This window comes from Ptychodera flava, chromosome 1, assembly GCF_041260155.1.
Source record: "Ptychodera flava strain L36383 chromosome 1, AS_Pfla_20210202, whole genome shotgun sequence".
NCBI classification, from domain to species: Eukaryota; Metazoa; Hemichordata; class Enteropneusta; family Ptychoderidae; genus Ptychodera; species Ptychodera flava.
In genome coordinates, this window is record NC_091928.1 from 38,066,274 (window position 1) to 38,091,680 (window position 25,407).

The following is a 25,407-nucleotide window of genomic DNA, read 5'->3' on the forward strand; positions in this document are numbered from 1 at the left end:
CATTCTTATCCGATTGTTTGTGTTAACAAAAATGTTTGTTTCGCCTCGGATATTTGTAGGGAGTTTGGATCAGTGTGTACGGTAATGTTTTGTTTGTGTGGGGAAAGCTTATGGCGAGACGCAGCCGGACCTATTGTGTTACAGAGTTGATAGAGTGGCCCTTTGACGCTTGCGTTTCGAAACCCGAGAGTGGTTTCTCATCAGTCGCAGTGTAGACTCTTTCCTTAGTTTGTGTTTGTGAAAATTATTTTATGCATGTAGTGGTCTTGCTCTTCGAGTAGCGAGGCAAGTATATTAATGTTTGGGTCTCGTTGTGAGTCCGTTTGGTGGTTCAGTTTGTTTGCTCTATGTTTCTTTACTTCAGTAAATTTTGTTTTGAATAGTGTGTCTTTTAGAATTTTGCCGAGGTTTGTGTATTTTAGGCAATAAGTACCACTGCGGGGTACGGATTTTATGTTTTCTGGATCAAGATACTTACAAGTATCATGATCGATGTGTTTGTTCTCGTACATTTTGTTTAATAGTTCGTGTACTTTGTTTACTGTTTGTTCTGTGTCGTCACTGGCTAGTTGTGTATAATACTTAGTGTTGCGTAATTGCCTTTCGCATTCGTGTACGTAATCTTTTGTGTTGACAAAGACAAAACCCGACCCTTGTCGAAGGGTTTTTATGGTAATTGGTCTACTGTTTGCAAGCTGGTTTATCGCGATTCCTTGGGCACGCGACATGTTTTGTTTCCTTTTTGAAAGGGTACCTCTAGAAGTGCGAGTTTAGCAGCTTCAATAGCTTTCAGGTTTTTGTATTTTTGCTGTTCGTGGAGTCCAATTTGACTTTTCTTTGAATTGGTGTTGTTGCGATTGTTCGTGTCTCATGATGTCTCCGGTGTTTGGCTTAATTGCTAATGAAACTTTTAATGTTAATTGTTTTCCAAGTCAACTATCCAAGCATTTTAAGAGGGGTGATCAAAAAGGCCAGAACAGCCAATTTTGACCAACCGGGTTCAAGAACCCGGGAAAGGTGTTTAAAGTGTGCGATAGATGTGTTTACGACATAAACATTACGAACAGTAGGATTAAGATAGGTATGAATAATCCAAACTGCCCAGTTTCTGTGTGGGGAAAAGTTGGAATGTACCCCAAAGTATGGCTGGAAAGAGTCTTGAGAATAATGAATATCATAGGTTAATGATAGTGCTTTCTGTGTGTGCGCTATGGAATGTATTATTATTTTCTGTTTGTCTAATCGACATTTTATACAATAGGACGATCGTAAATTTTCAAGTTAGAAGTTATAATCCCTTGTACATGTACATACTGATCAACTGACTCACTTGGCTAGGTAAATCTGTGATCGGTCACAGATTTGATTTTCATTTCGAAGTTTTCACCGAAAATTACTTGCATAAATCGAAACATGGCATCGTACAAAAATATAATAACATCAAATATGGACAGAATGCCATGAAGGCTGATAATGACTTATGTGCGCTTCGCCAAGACCAAGACCAGCCAGAGTGCATAAACCAAACATGCGTACTTGACACTGCAAATCCTCAAAAGTGATCAAGGCATTTAGAAAAAGGATGAACATTGTGGTTTTTGACAAGTTAACTGATCATATTGAAAACAACGATAAAATTTCAGAGTTGAAAATATAATCTCCACATTCAAAATTGAATAAGGAAATAACTCGACATCAAGTAACCTTTCACGACCTAAAGGGGCTGTGGTCCTCTAGTAGGCCACTGATCTAGCTTTCTGAAAACTTAAGGTAATTTTCGTTCTGTCTTAAAAGTAGTGAGGCTCAATCAGATTCTTAGATTAGTCAATTACCAAATCACGGTAGTATGAAGGATAACTCACCTATCTTAGAAGGAAAATGAAGCTTGTTGCTGTCGCATTCCCGCAACACTGGATTCTCTTTTGAAAAGAACGTATTGGCCCAACCCCCTAACGGAAGCTTACCCAGAATGCAATGCTCAAGTAGACAATAGCAAAGCGGCCTGCATGTTGGATAAAACAAACACTCGGTCAAGGCATAAATTTAAATATGTATATTGACAGGCACAATAGATAGGGCTGTAAATATTATATGCTATAAATAACAGATATAAAATCTACCAGTTGATAGTAATTGTCAACATAATTGACATCCTGGATGCTTTGACCGCGCCAAACGTAAAAGCCGACCTTTCGATTGTCTACCTGAGAAGTGCATTCTGGGCAAGCTTCCCAGGAGAAGTGGAGTGACAAGTTTCTTCTAAGGAGACTGGCAGGAATTTGACACTACAAATGTCGTTTCTCTATCTATAGTAAGTGAGTTAGACTCGTACCACACGTCTTTTTAGAATGCCGCGTGTTGCCACAAAATCCTTTGGTGAAAGGTCATTTTCCCACTCAGGACCGAAAACATGGAACAGTCTGCCTGTCAACCTACGCCATATGGATTCAAATATTTCATTCCGCCATGCCCTCAAGACATATTTTTTCAGAAAGTAGTGTATTTTGTCCTGCGCCTAGAGCTCCCTTTTGAGATTAGGCGCATTATAAATATTCTTTATTATTATTATTATTATTCGTACTCGAGTACTTGGGTGCCAGATTTACTCTTAATACATTATAAACCCGTCCGGAAGAAAATGCCGTTCCAGAAAACCATATCAGTTACTGACTGGTTAACAGGATTAGTGGAGGGCTTATGATTTCTGGTGCTGGTTTATTTCCTTATACAATATGTTACTTCTGGAAAGTATACCCACAACTCAGGAATATAATCTTCGTTTTTACTATGATCCGGTAACGTAGAAAACAAATCATGAGCTTCACAACATTCATTGCCGATGCCGCAGTGGCTTCTGGCGCATAGTGTCATTTGCCAATGTTTGGTTCTGTCCGTTGCTTCTCCGGTAGGTGACTGGCTTCTTCATGTTGTAAATTCAAATCCGATTGAAAACAACGACAACGTATTTTTTATCCTAGGTCGATAATCCTGCTGATGGACAGCATTGTCCCAGAGTTTGTCTATCGTCCACTTTAATTGATGTATTCATTGCTTCGATATAATTTGTGTGCGATGTGTGATAGTTAGTATACAAGCGTTGGAGCTGTAGAACTCTACAACGTGTGTAGAGTGATCGCAGTCAGAAAAACTGTAATTATTAAGCTTTGTTACTGAACCATTCTTTTTTGAGAATGGGGATTTGGCCGAGCGATTCTGTCTGCTGCTTCTCCGCTAGGCAACTAGCTACAGTATGTGGTGAGTTCGAACCCGATTAAACAGCGTATATGTGTATTCTGGTTGGTCCTGGTTATGGTGTCTGGTCATAAATCAATATGAGACCGAGCAAATATATTAGCCGTGTGAGTCACCTGATTAGCATAGGCAATCAAGGGGTCATGACTTCTGAATTGCAACAGTCTACGATCTGTTCATTGTATAAAATACCGTCCCGCAATTTGTCATAAGAGAGCATATTGATGCACTCCACAGCATTCAAAATACTACCAATGTTGGAAAATCATTTTTTCAACCACAGCGTGCTATCATGCCATTCTGACAAAAAATTTCACAAACTTTCTTAAGGATTGAGATAACTTTATTGACATCAAGATGATTTTTAGGCAATCTTTAACTGATGTATTGATCACAGACAAGCGCTACACAAAATACAAAGTACATTAGATAAGTCTTGATGGAACTGAAGTGTGTTCTACAGTAATCATCAATGGCTAATTTATTGACTGTATGCATAGAAAATAAAACGATCTTGCTCTCAAATCTCACTCTGTTTGGTAACATCAACGTTGGTTTGTAAACATGAATGGCAAAGAAAGACATGGGTTGACAAATTATCGAAAGAATCAAGGCATTCAAAGAAGGAGTAAGGTTGAAAGTACCAAACGACAATGGCTTTTGGTGAACTTCAAAAGAATGGAGCCATCTTCACAAAGTGATACATCGCGACTTCTTACATCAAAAATATACGTGCTGTTGTGGGCTGGTGTAGCATTATACAGAATTTGACGTCTTGTGAAACATGCAAAATTATAAACAACTCATGATGAAGCTATGAAATTATTGTAGCACTCTAATACGTTACATAATTATTGACATTATTCAGAAAGAAGAAAGAAATTCAGTAAATGATACATCTTAAGTCTTATTTTTCCAGAAAAGGCATCAACATGACATCCCTATTCTTGGCTGAGAAGTGGTTCCTGATAAGAGACAGTTTGAAAACCCGTAACTGCCAGTTTGTAGTCTTGCAGGCCAAAATAGACAAAAGAGAACATGCTGTGTTGTTTTGAAGGCAACTGAACAAGAAAAAAGACATGCTGCTGACTGTAGAGTGGAACTGAATCTGCCATGTTTGAATAAGGACCTCATGGCTGCTTTTGAAAATGATGAACCAAAGCAAAAACTGGCTTCTTTCGCCGGAGACATACTTCCCCACCCTGTTGAACCTTCAAAACATGGATTACATTGTTGATCATGTAAATAATTCGACAAACTTCTTGTTTGCACATTCTTTGAGAAAAAGTTATTTCAAAAATGCTAATATGGTTATGGTAAACCATACAGTAGCTCGGATTAACGATGAACTTAAAGATACACACTTAATATTTGCTGAATTTAGTGGTCTGTTCGCGTTCAATCAGTTGATGACATTAACGAAACAAGAACATTTCTATCAAACAACGAAAAATACCCGTGCATAGAACCAACTACCTCCTCCCCCATACAGTTCTCAAGATGAAATATGTAGAGACTTACTTCAGAGTGATGTCCTTGTCATACCGGCTGATGAGCCATTCAGTTTGGAGGTATTGCAAGCTGTAGCTGCTGGACTTTCCTATGTTAGTGCCAAGGAGAACCGCCACCGTGACGGCAGAATTTCTTAAAGAATATTTCAACGAAATCGCAGACTACTTTTTGTATGAACCTGATATGGACAATATGTCAGAACAGATAAATAGGATGTTACAGAGAAGTAGTACTACTAGTATGGCCACCCAGTCAAAAAATAAATATCTCAGCCACAAAAGGTTATTGACACCCGTGACAACTTCCGGTCATTTTCTTTGGCGCTTCAGCTCCACAAACAAGGCCAGGTAATCGATCATTTCGTTGTAGGATATTGCATTAGGGTGATGAAGTGTGAAAGGAAGTACAATTTCTCAGGACTATTAATGAATGTTGCATAAAATATACTTGAACAAGAAAGGTTTGGGTGCAAAATAGACACAGAATGTGTGCTGCAAAGTAACGTACTTTTTTCTCTGTGGTAAAAGGCAAAGATAATAACAAATTCAATAATCTAGATTTACGACTGAAAACAATAACAATAGAATCAAAATTGTATTAATGGGCAAAATTCATAATTTCTGATGATATTTTATCATTTTCCTTCTTTTAAAACTATATTTCCCAACAATGTAACTTAGATATACTCTATTGGTATTTCCTATGCAACATAGTGTACAATGTGCCATATATCAGGACTAAAATCTAGTCATAGATAACGAACATTAATGTATCTCAGTCACAGTATCAGTCACAGTGTCTTCAATCAGGTAAAAATACTGTGTAACTCGAAATGTAGTTATTCCTCATATCTATCAAACGAACGAATCTCGCTATTGCATACTAAGGAAACGACATGTGAAAAACATTGGAAATGAAAGCATATGCCTTGCATCTTAAGTCATACAAAATTGTGGTAAATACGGAATACGCATATTTATAAATGTCCTACTGTCCTACCAGTAGACTGTCACAGTATGTACCCCCTTTTGTACAAAATCAGAATCGACAATAACTTGCATGGAAAACACTTCATTTTTGAACTGCTATTCACAAATAAATAATGATTCGGGGTGGGGGAATAAATTGTTTGTACAATTACATTGTTTGTAATTTATTTATCAAACGTATTGTCTTATTAAATTTGTTCATATCGTGAAAACAGTGTTTGTAGGCTATTTGTATTAATTATGGCAAGGTTCCTCATACATTTTGATCATATTAGAACAATGGTCGAACTTGTTTTTTCTATCACTTTAATGCAAACCATTTTTAGTTTTACATTCACTTGGTAAATTGTGTAACTATGACATAAAGATTAACAGTCTACTTGACACTGTATTAGTCTTTGAATATTCTATTACCCAGAACAGACATTAGGAGTGACGTGAAAGGTCACCGTGTGAAATGTTCTGTGTGAAATTGTCTTTTGGTTGCTAATCTTTACATCAATGTCAATGACTAGCAATGGAAGTGGTATTTGACTTATCTGTCAAATCACATGACTGACGGCGCTTGTTTCTTCTAAAATATCTACATCAAATAAAGATGCGGTTTCATCTCATCCATGTAAAATTCTTGGGTTTCACTTCTCTTGACGTGCTTATATAGAACAAATGTTAATTGTTCCTCTCCACTCTATCAGTGATCACTGAAAGGGTAAGTAATGTTCTGGTAATCGAATGTATACTTGTTACTCTCAGTAATAACAGTTTCTATGTTATGTACATGACGAGCTATATTCAACATCGCTCCATTTCAATTTCTAGTCACAAATGTTGCTATTGGTTGCAATCACATTTTACATCATATTAATATTCACCATCCCTTCACTAAAACCAATAACACCAACATCTCCAATGTTTATATAACGAATGTCCACACTTCTAAACTGCGACAAATTCACGATCCTTCTTCTGACTTTTTCCATACCAACATTTCCTATTTTATTACCACTGAGATCTATATGTTTCAATCTAGTCATTTTCTCCACCACTTTCATGAGACACTCGGCACCAAAATCGCCAATGTTGTTATTACAAAGATCTAAATGTCTCAGGTGACTCATGTTCTCCATTGCCTTAGTTAAACTCTCCATGCCAACGTCTCCAATGCTGTTATTGCTGAGATTCAAAAGTCTCAGACGAGATAGATTCTTCATTCCTTCACTCAATGTCGTCATGCACGCATTCCCAATTTTATTATTACTGAAATCCACATATCTTAACCATTTCATTTGGCTCACCGCTTTCCTAAGACATTCGCCATCAAAATTCCCGATGTTGTTCTGACTTAGATCTATATGTCTTAAACGAGTCATTTTCTCCAGCGCCTTACTTAAACTCTGCAAACCGACATCCCCAATGTTATTATGGCTGAGATCAAAATGTCTACACTGAGACAAATTCCCAATCCCTTCACTTAGTTTCTCTACACCAACACTTCCTATGCTATTATAACTCAGATCTACATGTCTCATCCTTGTCATTTCCCCGATCACATTACTTAAACTCTCCACGCCGACATCTTCGATATTATTGTGACTTAAATCTAAATGCCGAAGCTTGGTCAAGTTCTTCATACCCTTACTTAAACTGACACAGCCAACATATCCGATATTATTATACGGTAGACAAATTTGCATCAGTTTGGTCAATTTCTCCATCGATTTACCTAACATTTCAGCACCAACATCACCTATACTGTTATGCCTGAGGTCTAGTTTACGGATTCCTGTTAATTTCTCGATAGCCTTACTTAAAGAAGCAATGCCTACCCAGCCAATGTTGGTATTTTTTAAGGCAAGTGTCTTAACATTGTCGATATTTTTTAAACCTTTGCAGATACTTACAAAGTCGTTACGAGTCCACAAAACGCTGTCTATTTCGACCGCATCTATAACCTCAAGATCCTTAACAAACATTAAACTCGCAAGGGGAAGTTCCTTTGCATCCAGATTCAAATCATAGGGGTATTGCGATAATTTGCTTCCAAGGTATGGTAGTATGTGGGCGAGGTGTTGAATGTTGTGGGACACATTGATATGTTTATGAAGATTATGTGGTACCGTGTTGAGCAATCCAATAATGCCTTTGGCACTTATTCCAGTGTCATGAAAATTTGCATAGCTAAACTTTTTCAGGCAGTGTAATTTACTTCCTACATACACAACCCCATCATCGCCAATGTTATTTGAACTTAGATCTAGATGGCTGAGCGACAATAAATGACAAAAACTATCAGCAAGTATGACTGCAATATCTTTCGATACATTACACTTGCTAAGATTTAGTCGTTTCAAATTATTGAAGAAAGCTATGATTTTGCACAATTCGGAAACAATATTGGTTGGAGTATTTGATAAATCCAAATCAATAATATTTTTCGTATTTTCCAAAATTGTTTTGATATCCTCTAATGTATTTAACTTTGCTGTTAAATCCCTTAGATGCATAGCAAGTTGTTCTGATGTTGACAACGTATCTAAGCTGTCTTCAATGCCATTGTTCTCCAGAAGAACGTCAACTTCACCATGCAAAGGTACCAACGTAAAACAACCAAGTCCCCCTAGCTTGTTGTTACTTAAGTCGAGAGACCTAAGAAATGGTAAACATTGTATTGATTCCAATAGTTCACCTGTAAAAGTGTATCCCAAACCATTATGTGATAATCCCAGTTGCTTCACTTTGAGTATGATGTTGTTAGCTACCATTATTCCAAAAACTTCTCTTACAAATATTTCATTGAATCCGATAATGTATAATGATTTCAAAAATGGTAATGACGCTAGTGCATCGACCAATGCCTGTAATACTGCGCTGTCAATTTGATTGAATCCTTCATCAACTGGTTCAATTTTAATCGATTTTATGACAGGTTGGCAAATTCTTCTATCGTACTCGCGATTTTGAGCCAACAAACATGAATAAAATTTGAAAAATCTAGCTATCACGATTAATTCAACTGTATTTCTAATCTTCGCGTGTACAAATGATTCCTGAGTTTTTATGAGACCCGTAAGGAGGTCTTGAAACTCTCCTGAAAGGTGTGGTTTTTCTTTTTCGGACACTACGATGGCATTCATTTGATGATGGGTTTTCTCCAAAATGAAAGCAGATGCTTCCAAGTCATATAGAGAGATTTTACTGAAATCTAAGACGGACAAATCACAGGCAGAGTCTGTCTCTAACATCTTCTCGACTATTTCTAGAAACGTGTCAGATTCTGAACATTTTGATTCATGGAGACAAATGCCGAGGGTACTAAGGTGTTCAAAATTTGCGGGATTATATTTCATTAGGCACGTTGTCAGCATTTGAAATAACGGTAATGATTTCTCCTTCAGAATACCAGCCAAATATCCGAGCACCCTTGGCACGGAGTTAGCAAATTCTTCAAAAATGTGTTTCCTTTGAAACATATTTTCCATTTTACTCAAATAAAGTGCCAAGCAATAGTAGTGCACGTGTTCTGACACAAAAGCTCTCCTTTCGCAAGGTTGGCTTTCCAAACTTGATAATGTGTCGGAAGGCTTTTCATCCCTAAACAGACCAAATAAATATGTATCACTAGAGGGAACATCTAGCGTCAAAGAAAATGTCGGTGCCTGTAGTATTTCATCGAATATGTGATTTCCTATTTCACAGAACCCAGTCTGTACTACATCCCAAACATTTTCTACTTTTCGTTTATGTTCCCTACAGTGTATGTCTATGTGGTGTTTAATTGCATGTTCGGTTGCTTCAGTGATAGTGAGTGGCAAAGTATAAGAATTCTCAATCCAGTAAGATATGAATGAGGGGAAGAAAAAATCATCGTTTCTCAACTCGCTTACAACCGGGTGATATCTCGACTGCTCTATCAAATACCTTGCTTGGTTTTCTCCTACACATTGCAAGGCATATCTCTCCCACTTGTCATGCGCAATAGTCCTCACCCGCGTTCGCTCAGGGACTGTATAAACGGCTGTCATATCTAGAAAGGAACACGAAACAACATATGAGCTTTGGGACAGGGCAAAAGTAAAGAACTATATGTGAACAATCGCTATGCAGCACGGACCAGAATACTAGAATTACTGAATGTATGGCAGGATTGGATCGTACATCGTTATAACAGAAAGCATGATCGCTTGTTGATTGCTCATTTCGTCATCATCTTTGCATAAATTATGTCGTATTAGGATTTTGATGGCGTTAATAGAAAAGGAAAATCCGTTCCGTGTCACCTTCATTACAGAAAGGCTGTCCAAATGAATGGTAGTTTAGTATATTCATTATATATATATATATATATATATATATATATATATATATATATATATATATATATATATATATATATATATCTGTAAAACTGTTTCGTCAGAGAGACATGATACAACGTGATGTTACACCATGTCTTTGTACTTACTGTGAAGAATCTGTTTGACTAGTTCATACTCCTTCTTCTCTACCAATGATCTGATTCTGACAGTGCATCCAGCCTCGTCTGCCAAAGATTGCATCACTGGTGTCACTAGAATGTCACTCAAGATTTTATCAACGTCACCTGCCTCAAACTTCTGCCAGAAATAGTCGATGTTCTCTTCTGAGAGGAAACTCAAAAAGCACCTTAAGGATCCCTCATCAATTTTATCTAACCTTGCTTGAAACTTTTCATATGCCTTGTCCATCTTATCTATCGTATCAGGGGCATGTCCCTTCATTAACCATTCTATCTGCTTTTGAAAGACCTGGTCTATTTGTTTCATTTTCATTTTCTTCTTCTCTTGTTCGAATTCATGCTGGTCTCTCAGTTTTTGCAATTCAAATACTTGTAGTTGTGATGTAACTCGTTGGGCTTCAACTCTCATCTTCTTCTCTTTAATCTCAAGTTGAACTTCACATTGTAGTGCTGCAAATTTCATAAAGTTCACTTAAAATGCAATCAGCAAAACTATTTGAAATATTGAAAATCTAATCGGAAATTCACATCGGCTTGTTGTGTCTTATGAAAAAAAAAATTAGTAGCTTATAATTAGAGTACCTTAGCGATAGTTAAAAAATATAATATGGTGAAATAATGAGTATGAAAACATTTAGACCCGCCCATTGATAAGTATTGATATTCACCACAGTGAGGAAGTAGATGTTTTGGTTGTTGACAGTATTTTTATTATATATTAGTAGCATTCTTTAGGAGAAATAAGCACTAATAACAAATCCATGTTTCAATGGGTGCATGCTAAGGACTCGGAATTTGACATTATGGAAACTCTGCAAGACTTTTCGAAAAACAAATCACAAACAAGGACATCCTAACATACTTGGCATGAGAGGTGTCTTCCTTTTTATCTCTTCTGCTTTCGTTGACTTCCTGCTCTGAGTTCCATTTTCGAATGAAGGTACCTGTGTAGAAGGTGAGAAAATTTGCACATAAAATAACGTGTGAGTGTAGCATTTAAAATGCCTAAAATAAGATGCATAGATTCTTTAAATTTCTTATGAAGATGAAGTATATCTCAAACATTCTTCTGCCAAGAGACGCCATCGCTCCATCAATCCATCAATCAATCAATCCATCCATTCCATAAACCCACCCACACATTCATTTATCCAGTCGAGAAATCCATCTAATCCACCCTTCAATCAATCCCCTTCAATCAATCCATCTATTCATCCATCCATCCATGAAGCAGTCAGTCCATTTCTTCTACAGGGCATACCGGTATGTCTTAATGCCCAAGGTTTTGGATAGGTCTTTTCATCGTGTACCAAGAACCAAATCCATCAACTTGTGACTCTGTTTTGCTTTTAAAGGCGTTTTTGTCTTTCCAAAAAATATACTTACTAGATTACAATTTCAATGGAAAACAAAAGCCTGTGACACTTTCATAATTCTCTTACAGACTAAAACAAACTCGATCCCTAGGATCGAGTCCCCTACCTTTACACATTTGCAGTTATCATCTTCATTCTCTTATTTCAAATGTTTACTTATGGCCCTGACAATTTCTGCTAACGCATCTCGTTAGACCTTGTTAAGTACTTAAACAATAAATGAACCCATTACCTGGCTTGGTCTTTAAAGCAACAGCACCTAGGATACATGATCTGAAGTTTTCATGAGTTTTGGAGACTGATTGGTTGTTGAAGTAATCGTCTTTCAACTTGGTGGCCATACTGGTTGTCGCGCTTTTTTTCAACATACCGTTGATCTGCCGTGATAGATCGTCAACGGTAGGGTCATACAAAAAGTACTCTGCACTGCCGGGGAAGAACTTCTCAAGCAGTTCTGCCGTGGCGGTTCTCCTTGGCACTAACACAGGAAGTCCAGCAGCTATAGCTTGCAATGCCTCCACACTGAATGGCTCATCGGGGGGAATGACCAAGACGTCACTCTGACGTAGGTCGCTATAAATATTGTCGTGCGATCCGTATGGAGGAGAGGTAATTAGTTTTACACACGAGCATTTTAACTTATTTTTGAGTGATGTTCTGGCATCATGAATATCATCCACTGACTTAGTACGAACAGACCATTTTACATTCTTATTATCAATGCTGTGAAAAATTTCTGCTGTTATATCTACTGCCGTGGAAACAAGTTCATACCTTTTTGATTCAACGTCTTTGTCCGTTATCACGGTCAGTATTTGTTTCAAGTTCATGGTTTTGGTAATCTTATCTAGATTTAGATCAAAGAACGCATTCTCTGGCCTTGGAAGGTACAGTTCATGCTTTACTTCAATTCCAGTTCTTTCATAGAGGTTCTCATATTCATCGAAGACGGTTGGTCCAATGGAGAAAACTGCAGTTGCTGATTCAGCAAATTTTAAGTGTGTATCTTTAAGTTCGTCATTACCCGGAGGCACTGTATGATTGACAATTATGACTTTAGCATCTTTGAAATAGCGTTTTCTCAGTACATGTGCAAACAAGAATTCTGTCGACGCCTGAATATGTTCAACGATGTGTTCTATATCTTTTAAGTCAATCAGAGTCGTAAAGTAATTCTCAGGTGACAAAAGCCAATTCGGTTCCGGCTTATCATTTCCAAAGGCAACTACAACCTCCTCGCTCAAACACGGCAGAATCAGTTCCACTCCACAGGCGGCAGCGTCTCTCTTTTCTTGTTCAGTTGCCTTGAAAACAACGCAGCATGTCCTCTTTTGCCCGCTCTGTGATGCAAGACTTGCAAGTTGACAGTTGAGAGCTGATACACTGTCTCTAATTCGACACCACTGCTCAGCCAGGAATAGCGATGTCATTTTGACGCACCTGGTACGTATAAACTAGGAAAAAAAAACAATTATCTTGACTACATTTATCAGAAATAATGTCAGTTCATTATGTTATTTACCTTATTCTTGATCAAACTGTCAGTTTATTCCACGTCTTTATAACATGTATTCAATTGTCTTGTGTTCGGGCAAAATGTGAGCGACAAAAGCTAATTTCATTATCAACGAAGATTTGAAAAGTTGGTCAACTGATATTGTTGGTAACAAGGCAGCCTGATTTCGTTCAAATTTGACTCTCCCCCAAAGAATTGAACTAGAATAGTCCACAGTGTTCTGTTATAGCACTATAGGATCACTTTGTCTTCTGGCGGACGTACCATTATCACATTGGGAATGTCACTCCTTGAACCTAGAGCATATGCACTCAATAGCTACCGAAAGCTTCATTCATTCATTTGTTTGTTTTTGTTTCTAATCTAAGGAACGATAATTGTTTGTATATTGTTTACCGAGGGTAGCACTCACCGCCTTTGTGTTAAAGGTGGAGCTTCCCTTTAAAAGGGCGTTAAGCTATGACGGCGTTCATTGAAGTGGACGCCAAACAGGCAACACGCTGGCACACGCTGCAGAAAATGCAACATTTTAGTTTTTGCTGGCCACAAAAATGCAGACAGACTGCCACGTGTTGACGATCTGCCCTGCCACGCGGTCAGCGCGAAGGGGTAAGGCTAATTCAAGCGCCACGAGCCACGTGTCACGTGCAGCGAGCCAAAGTTCACATTCACAGCTTGTATTTTAAAGCCGAACTTATCCATACCAGGTTCTCGCATTAGTGGAGTTCTCCTCCCAGTCAAACACTTGGCCAGTACGATGTTTGATTTCTATAACATTAATTACACAAACTGATCTCAACCCTTTGGCGCCTTTTGTTAATCCCGCAAACTGAGTTTATGTAAGCGTTTGATTGACGGTCGATTCAAATCGCCAACGGTCACGATTTTCAACCAACAACGCTCGAATTTCCTAAAAAATCGTCTTCCAGTCATGTTAGAATTTGAATACAACCACTGAGTTCGATCGGCAGCACCTTCGAGCTGACCGCCTGGCAGTCTGTCTGTGTTTTTGCGGCCGGAAAAAACTAAAAAGTGGCATTTTCTGGAGCGTGTGCCCGGGTTTTGCCTGTTAGATGTCCACTTACACGATGAACGCAGCCATAGCTTCGCGCCCTTTAAAAGGGAGGCTCCGCCTTTAAGGTAGAAGTAGATGCATTTTCACTCTAATTCACTTTATCGATTCATCTTCATTGTTAAATTACATTTAATTGACGCCTTGTATGTGTATGAAGTTGTGACCTGCGGTATGTGTGTTCACGAATCCAACATGTGCTGGCCAGTAAGGGACTGGAAAAAAGTACAGGGAGGGAGGGCGAATTGTCAAAAAGATGCTGAGAAAAGTGATTCTCCCCAATTGTTATGTCCAACAAAAATTGACAGTCCCTGTACGTCACATAGTCAAAATCATTAAATATTTTTTTTGACAAATATTTACTAATGTATAATGTGACGCCTCATCCCACCAAATATGAAGACTGTTGCACTAATTTACTGGCAAATATGTTACACTCAGATCAAAAGTCATCCTGGCACGTAATATTTTTGCTGTAATCTTTCCTCCCATGATGGCCCTCAGGCAAAAATCGGTCCTGTAGTCACATTGGTGAGCCGTGAATTAGACATGTGCATAATTAATAAGATACAGGATGTTGCACCATTGGTTGCCTCATGTCCATAAATATCAATGGTGTAGAACTTGTAGTTACTGATTTATCGGAATATTCGTTAAATCCAGGTCAAATTTCATCCTGGTCGCTTGACATTTAAATCTTATTTAACATAATTATCTCCATCCACTAAACTTCAGACCTCGACGTCTGTTAGCTGGCCTATAATTTATAGATGTGCATAATTAGTGAGGTACAGGATGATTTGAGGGTCGAAGGTCGTGTCCCATACCAGTCACAGTTCGATAGACACCAGCCGTCTTTGACTCTTAGGTAGGATAAGCCACAGCTTAGATGCAGAGGGGAGATAGGGCAGGTCAAAGGTCATAATTTCTAAAAAATAATATTGTAAAAATCTTTTTAATATTATCATGGCTTAAGACATATAGATATTTAAAATATAGCAACCTTACCAAATGGTCTACAAAATTAATGTACTGAGTTTTGATTGATCAATTTTTAATGTTACATTTTTACGCGCAGTGTGATTTTGACAAACACTGGTCCTCCCTCCCTCCCTATAATTTCTCTCGAGTCCCTTTCTGTATATACCCCTTGATGTAGAATTCATAAACACACATTCGCTTGTCACTGGTTCATGCATTTAGAAGGCGGCGTTGAAGCCCGAATGTTGATTTATCTATGAAAATGAATCAATGAATTAAATTGGAGTGAAAATGCACCTATTTCTAGATGAACATGTTAATCGTGCATCGTGAACTTTGGCTCGCGGCACGCCCCACGCTCGTGCAACGCGGCACGTGGCTGGTGGCGCTTGTATTAGGCTTACCCAGCGCGAAGCTGCTGCCGATCGAAGTCTGTGGTTATATTCAAATTCTAACGCCACTGGAAGAAGATTTTTGAGGAAATTCGAGCGTTGTTGGTGGGGAATCAATGACCGTTGGCGATTTGAATCGACCGTCAATCAAACGCTTGTATAAACTCTGTTTGCAGGATTAGCAGAAGGCGTCTAAAGGTTGAGATCTGTTTGTGTAATTAATGTTATAGAAATCAAACATCGTACTGGCCAAGTGTTTGACTGGGAGGAGAACTGCACTAATGCGAGAACCTGGGGTTGAAAATTGGGGCTTTAATGATTGAAGGAAGTGCGCGCGCTGTCGAAAGTCTACCATAGATAAACAATATGCTTTTATTCAGGTTGAAATAGATTGACGTACTCAAATGGCTGGTTGGATATTTTTATCAAAGTTGTTTTTTTGTCCCTAAAATTACTCTCACCAAATATCATATCTAGTAGAAGACATGAGTAAAGGCTAAAACGACAAAGATGTCAGTAATAGCTTGCCGCTTCATACATATTATACAGTAGTACAATTAGCTGGTCAGGAGGCCCCAAATCAGGCTTTTACAATCTGTATTGCAACCGAATATGAGGTGAACTACGAGAAATCTGATGAGCAATGTTTAAAACCGAAGTGCGTGTATACCCTGAAGTAACCAATCGTCTCTGCAAACGACAATTATACATCCGATTGGGAAGTAAACACTCAAACAATGAGCACTGTACGAGCCATTATAAGTTATTCAATAGGCCTCATATGACCTACATAGCAACGGCTGTTTGCCTATAGACAGATAAAAGCTTGGTTGCATAAAATGGTATTTTCTATCTGTAAACACTACGAAGAGTTCATCATATATATTACATAATTATTATTTACCCGATTCAAGAACGATGCGAGCGATCACTTACTTCAATTTTTCTCGCAGAGGAAGCGAATTGAATTCTACCGACAGTGCTTCGACACCGTTGTTCACTACGCAAAAGAAGTAGAGTTCAAGTGGCCCCTGAACGTCGATCCACAATGCACTACTCCGGTCAGAAGTCGGAATACCGGAAGTTAGAACAAGACGCTGCTCAATACTCTATTCTCTTCATTTCAATATATCTCGGCAATATTTAAATGTTTTACTGTAAAGTGCCTCCCGGGTGCTTATATGAAAATGTAATTTCAGAAGAGGGGCGTGAACTAAACGTAGAAGCTAAGGCACTTACATATTGCTCCTTGTACCGTACTAATACCCCGCGAACGATTAAATCCAACTTTCTTTCCGCTGACTTTGCTTTTCTCCAACTGTCCGCTGAGCAAATGAACAATGTGGAATTGTAGAGGGCCCGCAAACAAAGCGGTTCTCTCTCTCTCTCTCTCTCTCTCTCTCTCTCTCTCTCTCTCTCTCTCTCTCTCTCTCTCTCTCTCTCTCTCTCTCTGTTGAAAACAGCTTTGTTTATTGCCTCTGCAGTTAATCAGAACATTTACATACAAATTCACTTTATATAAGAAGTTATTTCTTGTCGTGTGAACTGAATCACTCAGCTAGTATAAACAAAGTAACAGGGTTTTTAAGTGCTCGGTCAATGTAGAAAAGATGACAATCATGAAAATGCAAAGTAAATGAAGATGTGGGAAATTTTTAATGTTCTTTATCATGATTAATCATCACAGTGTATGCTGATGAGCTGTGGAGAATAAAACAACTCTCGGCGAAAGGTCAATGCGTTTGACCTAAACCCCTGCCTTTTCCCAAACGAATGCGTTACAGTGTAGCAACTCGACGAAAAATACGATTGCATCTTGAAGCAAATACATGTATCAATAAAATACAATGATTTAATGGTTTGCTGTTCAAGCAGGTACTTTCAAAGCAAAATCTCAATAAACATGCATTTTTAAGTCGAAACGCTTCGCGTCCATACACTCTTCGTGTATTATCGTGTGAAAATAGCACACAACATTAATTAGCGAAAGGTATCCTAGATATAGCTACCCCGCCCCCTAACACGCTACATGAATTGTAAGCCATTAAAAGGTATTTCACTGGGACGCTATGTGCTGCAATATTTGATTTTAGTCGTTTTTTATTGTCATGGTTTGTAGCGAGGTTAGTGATAATGACTACTTCCCCATAATTGAAAAGCTTTTTCGTTCATATCTGGAAAAGGGCAATAAAACTAATAGCTGTTGGTATTCCGTCCGTTTTTGTCGCATCGGTTTACGAATTTTTCAAGGATAACAACTTAATAGTTTACGAAGATGTCTAATGTTAATGACACCGAGCTGTGTCAGCTGTGATTGATTTAAATCTCAAATCATCTATACGACTAACATAATGTAGGTTTACTTATTTTTAAAACTCGACTCTTTTTTCACGTTTGACATGGTATAATCTAACTTCATGCTGAATATGTGCACCTGTAAACGTAGATCTACGGTGTGTTTCCCAGGTTTTTTTAAGTTTGAGTTCGAGAAGTGAGGCAATTTTAAAGGTCATACATGGGAGATTTTTTGCAAGTAAAATCTTGGTAACTTTGTACATGCTTCATGTGTTAGAAATACATATGCTATTGCTGTATAAAGACGCCACGGTACGACTATTTTGATTCAAAGAAATTAACCGTACCAAAATGTCATAAAAGGATTGAATTCCTATCGTCGTCTTGGTTCAATTCGAAGATGAATTCCGTTGGATGATCTCAGAACTAAGTTGTTGGTCCTTTTCGGGATCTTGTCTTCAACCGGAAATAGCTCGAATCGGCTCAATATGCTTGCTATGGCGACTTTCATCTCATTCATGGCAAAGTTCTGGCCGATGCAGTTTCTAAAACAAGGTAGAAACCGTACTAATTAAGCGCCGGTAAGAGGTGAAGATAAAAAATGCTATTTGATGTTGTAGAAAAAAACGAAAGACTAAATTAATTGTTGACAAATTTGATATGGAAGTCGATGGAAAGTTATTTATTACGTCTACTATCAAAAAATGTCAGCTTAATTAAATATTAATATTGTGGTATTTATATTATGAGACTCCTGCATCATCAACTTCGCTCCAGCTCTCTCCTGTTACGATTTTTTTTCTTTTCCTGTATTCCCACACATAAAGCATACATGTTTTTCTCTATCATAGTAGCCGAGACTGAAAGATACGATCATGAACGGCTTGGTCTCAGCCACTAACTCAGATCCCAATCAACCATGTTGTTGGCTTATGAGTAAACTTGGTTCAAGTCGGTGAATTTAAAAGAAATACAATTCAATATCTCTTGTGTCTCTTCTGTTTCATGCAAATCTGTTTGAAATTTGGCAGCCCAGGTCAGGCTTTCCGAGCGATCGAACGCGTTGCCTTGGAGTCTGCGCAGTAGTGAGTTTCTGCTGGTGTATCGCGTTCACCCCACTCATTGCGTTCACCCCATTCGCATCTTTCATATGAAAAGAGAACACAAATCATTGCGTTCACCCCACTCATACCTTCACAAATCGCAGACTTGAACCAAGTCTAGGTTATGAGTTGGAAGAGACCCGTTCACGGCTGTATCTTTCCGTTAATAAACACCCCGAAGCAACACTGAAGACTCTAGCCTTATTGATACAATACTAAAAGTGTTTACGCACTACGTCAATTAAGTTGACGGCTTACCTAGGCCCTGCTGAGAAAGGTACAAACGCATAAGGTGATCTGTCTTTGCTGTTTTCTGGAAGGAACCTCGACGGATCATATTTCGTTGGCTCCGGCCACACTTCGGAGTTGTGATGCAGTGCATGGATGGCAACGATGACCACGTTACCTGTATCGTAGAGTAATCATTAATAAGTATAGTTCCACCCTCCTTTCCGATTTTTGCCATGTCTTTGGACTCAATTTTGAACAGACAAATGAGAATGTAATCCTTATAAAAATGTACAACAAGCATACGACTTAGATTAGACATATACCTCAAATGACGTATGTGTTGTAAACATCATAAGTTTTATAATTTTAATGTCCATAAACAATAAATATTTCGAAGTTATTTACTCAGAAAGACAACATAAATATGAAAGTTTGTAAAGTTTGAAGTTTTCGAGACTGTCTTTCCCCATTTAAGCTATATATTCATGGTTCGTTGCTTTGTGAGCGATGTTCATAGTGTGTGTGTGTGTTGGTGTATCATGAACTCCACAGCGTGTGGAGGGGTCGCAGTCATGGTCAGTAAAATAGTAACAGCTATAGCTCGGTTATTAAAATCACTCTTTTTTAGGATTTGCCTGTGATGTCTTCGCTATAGGTGACTGGCTGCCGTACGTTGTGAGGTCGAATTTACTGAATTTTTTTCTTAAAGCATGATCAAGACTATTTGAACGCGTCACCTTTTGGAATAACCCTGCCGTCATGAAGAACCAGTGGAGATTTTAAATCACGAGCGATGACCGGCACAGGTGGCCGCAGTCTAAGGCTTTCTTTGATACTCATTGTCGTGTACGGTAGCGATCCCAGGTCATCCCTGGAAATGAGAAATTAAAATCACGGATAGTTGAAGAATCTGGAGATGAAAACCTTACACAGAGAAATATAAAATTCCATTGAAAAGGAAACAGAAAAGAATTTACGACGATCTACAATCTCACCATTCTATTTCTTTTTTCTCTTTGCCCATCAAGACACCGTCAATTTCTTCTCTGCATTTCTGTTGGTGTTCAGGGTTGATCGCCAAGTTGTACAGACACCAAGATATGCCACTGGCCGTTGTGTCGTGACCTTCAAACATAAACGTGTCCACTTCATCCTGGATTTCTTGATCGCTCAGCCCATGTCCGTCTTCGTCCTATGAGATGGTGAAATGGGCGGTTATTTTAACAATGCTATTTGAGATTCTCAAAGCACAAGGGATTCATTTTGTTAAAGCTGACCAAAGCAGCTTTAAAAGTCGATGTTTCGGTACCTCCATGGGGTGAATGTATAACTTTAATTTTTCAAAAGTAAACTATATTTGTAAAGCTGTGAAAAATGACTTACAGTAAAGTATCATACATGCTATACCTGTATTGTCAATCTCCTATTGGTTTGAGAATGCTGATATTAACTCGTATTTTAAAATGTTAAAATGTGATTCACATTTTCACTGTAACCGGAACTACTTACAGCTAGTAAGCTTATGTTTCATACATAAAACGGCTGGCCCAGACAGCGGAATGATATAGAGATACGGTTGCTATCACTCCTTAGCAACCAACTTTCTATGTGTACAGTGAGGTGCAAGCAAGGTGAACCTCTGTCTATTTCGTCGATAATTTCTGAAAGTTGCTAGGAAGTACGGTCATAACCAAAGTATGTATGTCTGATAAAGGTTATTACACGAAATTTGGTCGATATCGCGTCAATGATATCGATGTGTCCGTATTTTGACTTTTTTTCTCGCGATATTGACCAAACTTCTTGTAAGTACCCATAATTACCAATAATTGCTATCAAAAACAGTGAGTATACTACCTTGGCTCGAAGAAGAATATCTAAGAAGTCGATGTATTTTCGTCGTGGTGTCTCTTTCTCCTTGTCTTCATTTTCCAGCGCCTCCTTCCGTTCTTGAATCACACGTTTGGAATAGTCATGCACTGCTTTCAACGCTTTCCGGTACTTGTATCCCATCGGCGACAAATGGAAGATGACGTTACTATGATAGGGTAAAAGTCTGATGCGCTCTGCGATCAGGTAGGAGAGCGCATAAACTCCCCGGATGTAAGGATTCTGATTCCTGTAGAAAAGTAGAGAAAAAGTTCATGCACTCGATCTAACACATGCGATGACCCCCCTCCCATCCGCTAAGATAATTGAACACGAATGAGTCTTCAGTAAGAAGACATGTATAAAGCAAAGGCCTTCATAGAAATATGCGCAGATCATTATGTGACTGGTATACCTACTTGTCGCGTTGACAGTTGCTTTCCTGGCTGAAGATGCATTTCAATAAGCTGTCCAGTGTCATCAGGCTGATATTCTCAAACATCTCAAGAACACGACTGCCATCTGCGCTGATTTCACAAAGATTGGACCACTTATCCTAGGAGATAACCAAATATGGAGTCCATGATATTCTGTGGAGTCAATACTCTGGCAAACTTAAGTCTCAGAGACAGAAGACGCATAAAGGACAAAGTCGGCCATCTTTGATGAATTTTGTTTGAAAAGAGATACTGCTTACATTGTTTGACATGTTGAAAAGATACTGAATGAATGGGTGGCCATGCATATATTCGACCCCGGTTTTAGACACGATCAATGAAACCGTCGCGAGAATGTCCCATTTATTCAGTCTCCCTTTTATACAATATCTCAACTACGGAGACTTCTAGTCCACACTAAATCTTTGTGAATATAGGTTTACATGCAGCTAAAATCACGCCAACGTAAACTTGGAGAGAAGCTGGGATATCAAATTGCTGTTGCCCTTCCTCCGACAGACTCAATATCGATGAAAAGTAACGATGTTAAGAATAGTACAACGCTAAATGCTCCATGCTCCAATGTAAACAAATTTGTCAAAGGGATGTGTGGTTTTCGAACTCTGGAAGTGAAGGTTAACTCACCAGCATGGTTTGGGCGCACTCGTTGTAGATTTGCACGTACGGTCTGAGTATGTCAAAATGGAAGCCTGGCGTCAACAGTCTTCGATTACGAAACCATTTCTGACCAGTGCTGATTAACAATCCGTCACCAAGCCATGGCTTCAACATACTGTAGAATAGTTCGTCTTTGGGCTCTGTAAAATAATAGAATTGAAAAAGTGAAGGTACTCTCCTTCTCTTGTGGGCGTTAGACTTGGAATACAGTCTGGTCCTTGAAATTTGTTAATTAGTGCCAAAAGGTAACTACAGTCCTGAGTTTTAAGGCTTCAAGCGATGGTTTAGGCTTGACTGAGGTAATGAAGTGTTTTGAGAAATCATACCTCTTGCAGATCTTGTGAAATTTGTTCATATTCAATATTCAACATGTTCTATTCCAACTCCATGTGTATGTGGACGGGCAGAAGGAACAGCATAGAGGGCGCTATTTTACCGCTGGCAAAAATTCTATAGCGGAGTTGCCGAATGCAAATCTCCAGGACTCCAGTTGACCATGTTTTTTGCATGTGTCAATTGGGTTGGGGTTTCTCAGTGTTATAAGTGGGTAAATTTTGCTTATCGCTACCATGATTGTCTGATAGAAACAAATGATAGGCATTAAGACAGATCGCGCCACGGGAACAAATATTCGGAGTCTCAAACTTTTACAATTTTTTTTCTAATTGAGGGCTCATTTTAAAGCTCTTGGTGTAAGCAAAATGTTCACTATCTTATATATTTAGATTTTCTAAAATCGTAAATTTTATTGTTCTCTATAGAGTTAACGCAGGGATAGCCGCCATTCTGAATTTCAAATATCTTTAAATCTTGTGCAATTTGTTTCTCTAGTATCAAAATTTGCACGGTGACCCCTGATTTTTATTCTTGATTTTGAAAGAGTGTGGTTGAAAGATTCATTGAGGAAAGTTTGAGCAAAAAATTTAACTTTTTCACTTTCGAGACGCATATTACCTTATGACAGCAAACATGATGGCAGCATAGCTGGTCGTGACGTCAAACAGGACTTTCAATATCCCATTAGCCAAATACACTGAGGAGTTGGTCAATCGCCCATGTCACAGTTGCAATGTATGTACTTCGTCGTGCAACGCAGAGGAAAACTTGTAATAACATAATGGCACTCGGATTCCTGCTTAAGGTATCACAGAAATTGTAATTTTTCTGTCACTTCGAATTTATACCATCATCGAACGCCAAGCAATGCAATCTTCGACTTACCTGTTGTCGTTAAAACAGCTTTCACAGTCAGTGGATGATTGACAGCTACACGTGATATGAATGGACCGAGCCAAATTACCGTCACAGGGCTTCCTTCGGCTGAACGACGGCCTGCCTCTTGCATGGAGCTTTCATTATTTCGCAACTGAAAAACATTTTTTTAAAAGTTTATTTTGACGATACAATACATACATGTACTTATATAAACATATGAATTAAAAATATAGTGCATCATTATGATTCATGCGTTACGGTAATTAATTAATAAACATTTTGAAGGGGCTCCATAAATACCCTTACTGCTTCCCCTCTTTCGATTAAGAAGCTTCCTTCTGTCCTTTGTTTTCCACCTGGGTTTGCCCCCTTGGTATTGTCCCTGCTCCTCCTCCTCCTACAATTCTAAACTTGAAGTAGTAAAGCTCCATGATTCCCCTTTACACTTGAACGACGTTTCCTCCACTCTCAGGAAGTTTCACAACCACACAACTACCTTTGCCCCCCTGTCATTTGCACTCCCGACAAACAAACCCCGGTGACAACCGTAGCATACTCAACGCCGATACTTTTCACGATTTCTCTGCTGAAAGAATGAAATTTTCAGCGTTCGTTCGAACGTGAAAAAATGCCAGCCTGCCCATTCATTGCCCGCTTATGCGTGGAAAAACGCCTGCTCCTGCGTCAAAATGCTTACTAATGGTTATTTGCACGAACAGCTTACAAATTAAGCGATGTAATACGGAGAGATTACGTCACAGATATACACCGCTTCCGTGGTGGCGATACACAGGAACCATTCCAGGCGAGGACGTACAACTGTACTTTGTGGTGCATCCACATTCAAAGTAAACACACACGGGACTTCAGTTTGTTATTACGACTCGGAATAACTTTGTTGGTGCTGTTGTCATTTTTGATCTTGTACTGGCCATTATTTAAAGAAAACGACTATTCTATCATGGAGGTACCTCCATGATTCTATTAAATTGGTTATGCTATAAGAACAGATACGGTACTGAGTACAGGGCTAACAGTAAGAGGGAGTAAACATTCGGCCTCTTTTGTACCTATTAATAAGCTATTATAGTGCTGAAACATGTACGAAAAATACTATGCTAGCAGCTGGGTTACATAAAAACAGAACAAGTGTACTTTATGCTCACCTTTAATAAATTTCCGAAGAGCCAATGTCTGTCAAAGCTTGGAAAGCAAGAAAGTTCTCTCTCTGCCTTCCATTTCGTCTGAAATAGTTGGTATATCTTAAACGCCACACGGAGAACGAGGTAAGAGGTGAACGCGAGCAAGAGATATCGGTGGGTGAGAAATGGTCGAAAATCGAACGAGAATACAAATTCAAACATAGACTTCACGATGGAAATCATGACTACAACGATTTCCAGACCGTCGAATTTAGGAAGACGACATGAAAACAGGTAAGCTGCAACTGTCACGAGAGACCACAGGTTATGGTGATCACTGACAAATCTAGTGTGACCTTTGGACGGAAAAGTTCGTTGGCATGTAAACAGTGTACCGGGCAATGTGGACGGACTGGGTAACATTCCAATCATATAAGCATAATTACTTTACTGTGAACACAGGCTACCCAGACAGAATAAAATAAGCTTGTCATTGAGTTTTTCTCACTGTTTTCTCTATCAGTTCCTCTCCTTTTCTTCATCACAGTCCCTCTATGGATATAGGGACTGTGTCTTCATGCTCTGAATGATCGGAGTAAATAAAATAAACGGTTATATAATCTAACCTAGCCTCTTATAAACCCTTTATTCATTTTACACCAATTACAAGGACGTTTATCTCTCATATACACATCTTGTAATTAATTAGTCAACACAACTAATTATGCTAATCCGTGGACTTATCAAGAGTTGGTCAACATTGCAAAGATAGAGATGTTTTCCTATCTTTCGCGATGTTGACCAACCCGTAAAATCCCTGATAAGTCCACGGATTAGCATAATTAAAAAATA

At 38.6% G+C, this 25,407-nt stretch overlaps 2 protein-coding genes across 2 annotated transcripts; both read right to left on the bottom strand.

The window, feature by feature from the left end:
- Positions 1 to 4,297: 4,297 nt before the first annotated feature.
- Positions 4,298 to 16,594, bottom strand: LOC139144724 (uncharacterized). Its single transcript, XM_070715451.1, has 5 exons — positions 16,522 to 16,594; positions 11,857 to 13,078; positions 11,082 to 11,192; positions 10,216 to 10,698; positions 4,298 to 9,777 (listed from the first exon to the last, which is right to left on the bottom strand). The coding sequence occupies exons 2-5, from the start codon at positions 13,052 to 13,054 to the stop codon at positions 6,605 to 6,607; spliced, it is 4,965 nt and encodes a 1,654-aa protein (XP_070571552.1). The 5' UTR covers positions 13,055 to 13,078; positions 16,522 to 16,594; the 3' UTR covers positions 4,298 to 6,604.
- A 624-nt stretch (positions 16,595 to 17,218) lies between these two features.
- LOC139136636 (cytochrome P450 4F4-like) lies at positions 17,219 to 24,943 on the bottom strand. Its single transcript, XM_070704409.1, has 9 exons — positions 24,580 to 24,943; positions 23,420 to 23,564; positions 22,166 to 22,338; positions 21,503 to 21,639; positions 21,072 to 21,333; positions 20,210 to 20,406; positions 19,952 to 20,085; positions 19,242 to 19,389; positions 17,219 to 18,425 (listed from the first exon to the last, which is right to left on the bottom strand). Exons 1-9 carry the CDS (start codon positions 24,796 to 24,798, stop codon positions 18,254 to 18,256), a joined length of 1,587 nt encoding a protein of 528 aa, XP_070560510.1. The 5' UTR covers positions 24,799 to 24,943; the 3' UTR covers positions 17,219 to 18,253.
- Positions 24,944 to 25,407: the final 464 nt, after the last annotated feature.

Bases quoted from the DNA above. Each gene is read 5' to 3' on its own strand.
- LOC139136636 (XM_070704409.1), bottom strand. From the start codon at position 24,798: ATGATTTCCATCGTGAAGTCTATGTTTGAATTTGTATTCTCGTTCGAT. The intron at 21,640-22,165 runs GTGAGTTAACCT...GTTATCTCCTAG, and splicing joins AGTGCGCCCAAACCATGCTG to GATAAGTGGTCCAATCTTTG. The intron at 20,086-20,209 runs GTGAGATTGTAG...TCTCATTTCCAG, and splicing joins GAGAAAAAAGAAATAGAATG to GGATGACCTGGGATCGCTAC.
- LOC139144724 (XM_070715451.1), bottom strand. From the start codon at position 13,054: ATGACATCGCTATTCCTGGCTGAGCAGTGGTGTCGAATTAGAGACAGT. The intron at 11,193-11,856 runs GTAATGGGTTCA...CCTTCTACACAG, and splicing joins TGCTTTAAAGACCAAGCCAG to GTACCTTCATTCGAAAATGG. The intron at 9,778-10,215 runs GTAAGTACAAAG...GTTCCTTTCTAG, and splicing joins AGTCAAACAGATTCTTCACA to ATATGACAGCCGTTTATACA.